Genomic DNA, 3,290 nt, shown 5'->3' on the forward strand with positions numbered 1-3,290 from the left:
TTCCTTTAATTGTTGATTTAATCATTGTGCCTTATTACACTCCTTCATAATGATTTGAATTCTCACCCTTTCTGTTTGAATGTTACCTTTACATGGGCATCGTGCAGATACTCAGGAGTAGTATCGCTGAAGTAAGTGGAAGGTAGCTCATTCGAGATTTAGCCGGAGAGCTTCCGTATTCTAGTGTGGAGACTAGGTAGTGAGTCAATGCTTTGGTCATGTAACACGGGGTAGATTAGTAGTATTGAACTCATATCTTATTTGGATACGTATTATGTTATTACTTGTGAACATGTTTGATTGCAATTGTTGTTTAAGATGCCATAGTGCCAAATATTCTGGATATGGTTTTATTTTATCTTGAGGAGATTATTGAGAAATGACCATGGTATGGGACATGGATCATTTTATGAAATGCATGAGTATTTATTATTTTCCGCTGCGAACGCATATTCTTGAATATTCATGAGATTTGAAGTGTGTTATTTTATATGACCAGGTGTAATGTACATTGATGATGAATGATGTTGGTTTTTGAAAACATCGATGTGACGCCCTTTTGTTTATATGCGTGCTTATTGACTCTGATTACATGTTAAGTATTTTGGGGCAGAAAAAGGGGTGTTACAATTGTACACACAAGTATTATCACAAAAAAGGATTTGTCGGATCACATGACATTTTCGTGTCTTGGTAGCAGTGATGTGTTGCTAGATACCGCTAACTATTTATTATGTTAAATATGTGATTTAATATAATTGCCAATGTCGCGAAAACCTACAGGGTCACACACAAAAGGATGAATTGATGAGAGATATAGTAAATAAGGAACACCGTAATGTACGGTGCACTTAAGTGAATTGTAGAACATCGTAAGGTATGACGCACTTAAGTAGAATACAAAATATGGTAAGGTACCACACGCTTAAGTGATTTTTGATATACTACAAGATATGTGACACATACACTTAAGTGGGTTTTTTAGCTTGTAGCCCACACAAGTGGTTCTATAAATAGAACCTTTGTGCCGAAGCATTTGACTTGATGAAATTCTCTTTCTCTCTCTCTCTCTCTCTCTCTCTCTCTCTCTCTCTCTCTCTCTCTCTCTCTCTCTCTCTCTCTCTCTCTCTAAAAGCCTTCATTCATAGCAGCTACCACTGAGACTGAAGGAATCCATTCGTATGGACTGAGTAGAGGCGTTGTCACCATTCAACGCTCGTGATCACTCCTTAGATCTGCATCAAATGTTTCAATAGTCACAGGAGGTAACAATTGCTATCATTGAGCATGCCCATTCGTAAGGATCACTAAAGGAAATTTTTTAATTTCCGTTGCGTTTTGGATTGCAATTTCCCTTTAAAAAAATGGTTGGGTGTTTTGGCGATATGATGTTTGGGTGTTCATTGGTGGGGGGCTACGATGGCATTATGCTAAATCGTATGAATCATCTGGGCTATAGACTGTTGTGGTGGCTGCGTATGGTTGTTGGTGGTTAGAGTTTGATTCCTAATTTTAAATTTGGGTTTGTGGCATGAATTGGTTGCGAGGTTGGGTGTTAGGTGGTTGGGTGTATATGGCAGGATGATGGTATGAGGTTGGTTGTTGGATTTGGATGGATTGACATTGTTCTTGGGCGAGGATTTGTTTTTGGGTGTTTGATGACGAAGCTCGTTAACGTGGATTAATCAAATACCTTGGCTCAGACACAAACGGTGACGTTGTAACTGAGTTAAACCATTTCATATAATGTTGAGTACGACTGATTTGATTCGTTTAAGATGTGAGTTGGTCAATTTAAATCCACTTTCCAAAATCAAAATAACTAACTTGTAATCAATCGAACACATGTCCTAGTTTATTAGATACCATGAATCTCTTAGGTTGTTTTATAAGATAATGACATCTCTAGAAACATGGTGATTGAGAACTTGCCATGCATTCTCTCCACCTGTCGCTATATGAACATGCGGTTATTGTCCAACAGATGCAAGTACTTCACCGCTTGCAATACAGTAGTGCCACCAACCTTCTTAATCCACCTCTTGCACTTCAGTACTGTATACTATATAAATAATCACTTCACCTCCAACCAAGTAAATTAACAAGATCAAAGAATAAGAACAAAAATAACTTGTGTTTGACAATAATTCAATAATAATCATGAGTCAGGAGAAGCCACGGAGGCCGGAGCAAGAACCGATAAAATACGGCGACGTGTTCAACGTGTCTGGTAAGTTATCATCCCAACCGATTGGACAAAGAGATGCTGAAGCAATGCAATCAGCGGAAGACAAGACATTGGGAAAAGCTCGAAAAGATGGTCCTGCTTCTCTCATGAGTTCTGCGGCCCAGAAAAACGAGGATGCTGGTTTCATGGATGATGACATTGCTACAAACATTGCTAGAAAAGAAGGCGTTGCGGTTTCTCAAACTTATGATTCGGGCAAACGTGTCATCACCGAGACCCTTGGTGGACAGGCAATTTTCTTTTTTTAACTAAATGCATAAAAATAAGATTGTTTTATTTTGAAGTTTTTATTGCATGTAATGTACTATGATAATTTATTGATGGAACAGGTTCTGGGGAAGTTTGTGGAAGATACAAATGGTGCGGACCCGCTTAAGAAAAACAAGTGATGTAGATTTTACCTTATAGTTTTGGTAAAATGTCTTGCCCTTTTGACCAAGACTTTCTTTGGTTTTGTACGTATTATCACTCAAACATGATAATGGACTTTTGTTATGTATATTTATTCACAATTTTACGCTATAATATGTTTTGTGTTATTATTTATGAGAATTTATTTATTCTCAATTACAAATGAAACTTAACCAAAATCACTACTTATACCCATGGTCGGTTTTCCCTTTTATTTAGAGTGCACGTCTTATGCACGTTTCGAGTTACAAATCCATGGCCGATTTTTTCCTTTTATTTATAGTCGATTTTTTCCTTTTATTTAGAGTCAGTCTTATGCACGTTTCGAGTTACAAATTGAACTTAACAATAGCAAGTCACAAAATAAACTAATTTAGAAATAAGAATATTTTTTTTATAAAATTTGCAGGGTGAAAGGAAGATATCTCTCAAACATGTCTTTTAAATTTGAACTTCATCATACGGTTAATAAATAGGGGATCTTCGATTTAGTGAGACTGGTCGTAGAAAAACAATAATGAGTTTATCTCTTTTGTCTCTTTTTAATCCTTATTTTTTCTCTTTCTCTCAATCTTAAATTGATCTTCTCCACTTAAATAAGTTAGGTAAATGTGTTAATCATATTTGGGTC

At 36.4% G+C, this 3,290-nt stretch overlaps 1 protein-coding gene across 1 annotated transcript; it reads left to right on the forward strand.

The window, feature by feature from the left end:
• The first annotated feature begins 2,086 nt into the window (after positions 1-2,086).
• Positions 2,087-2,747, forward strand: LOC127086200 (late embryogenesis abundant protein D-34). Its single transcript, XM_051026913.1, has 2 exons — positions 2,087-2,478; positions 2,578-2,747. Exons 1-2 carry the CDS (start codon positions 2,161-2,163, stop codon positions 2,635-2,637), a joined length of 378 nt encoding a protein of 125 aa, XP_050882870.1. The 5' UTR covers positions 2,087-2,160; the 3' UTR covers positions 2,638-2,747.
• The last annotated feature ends 543 nt before the right edge of the window (positions 2,748-3,290 follow it).

Source organism: Lathyrus oleraceus, chromosome 5 (genome assembly GCF_024323335.1).
Source record: "Lathyrus oleraceus cultivar Zhongwan6 chromosome 5, CAAS_Psat_ZW6_1.0, whole genome shotgun sequence".
NCBI classification, from domain to species: domain Eukaryota; kingdom Viridiplantae; phylum Streptophyta; class Magnoliopsida; order Fabales; family Fabaceae; genus Lathyrus; species Lathyrus oleraceus.

Coding starts and splice junctions, on each gene's coding strand:
- LOC127086200 (XM_051026913.1), top strand. CDS start 2,161: ATGAGTCAGGAGAAGCCACGGAGGCCGGAGCAAGAACCGATAAAATAC. Junction 2,479..2,577: donor CCGAGACCCTTGGTGGACAG/GCAATTTTCTTT, acceptor TTGATGGAACAG/GTTCTGGGGAAGTTTGTGGA.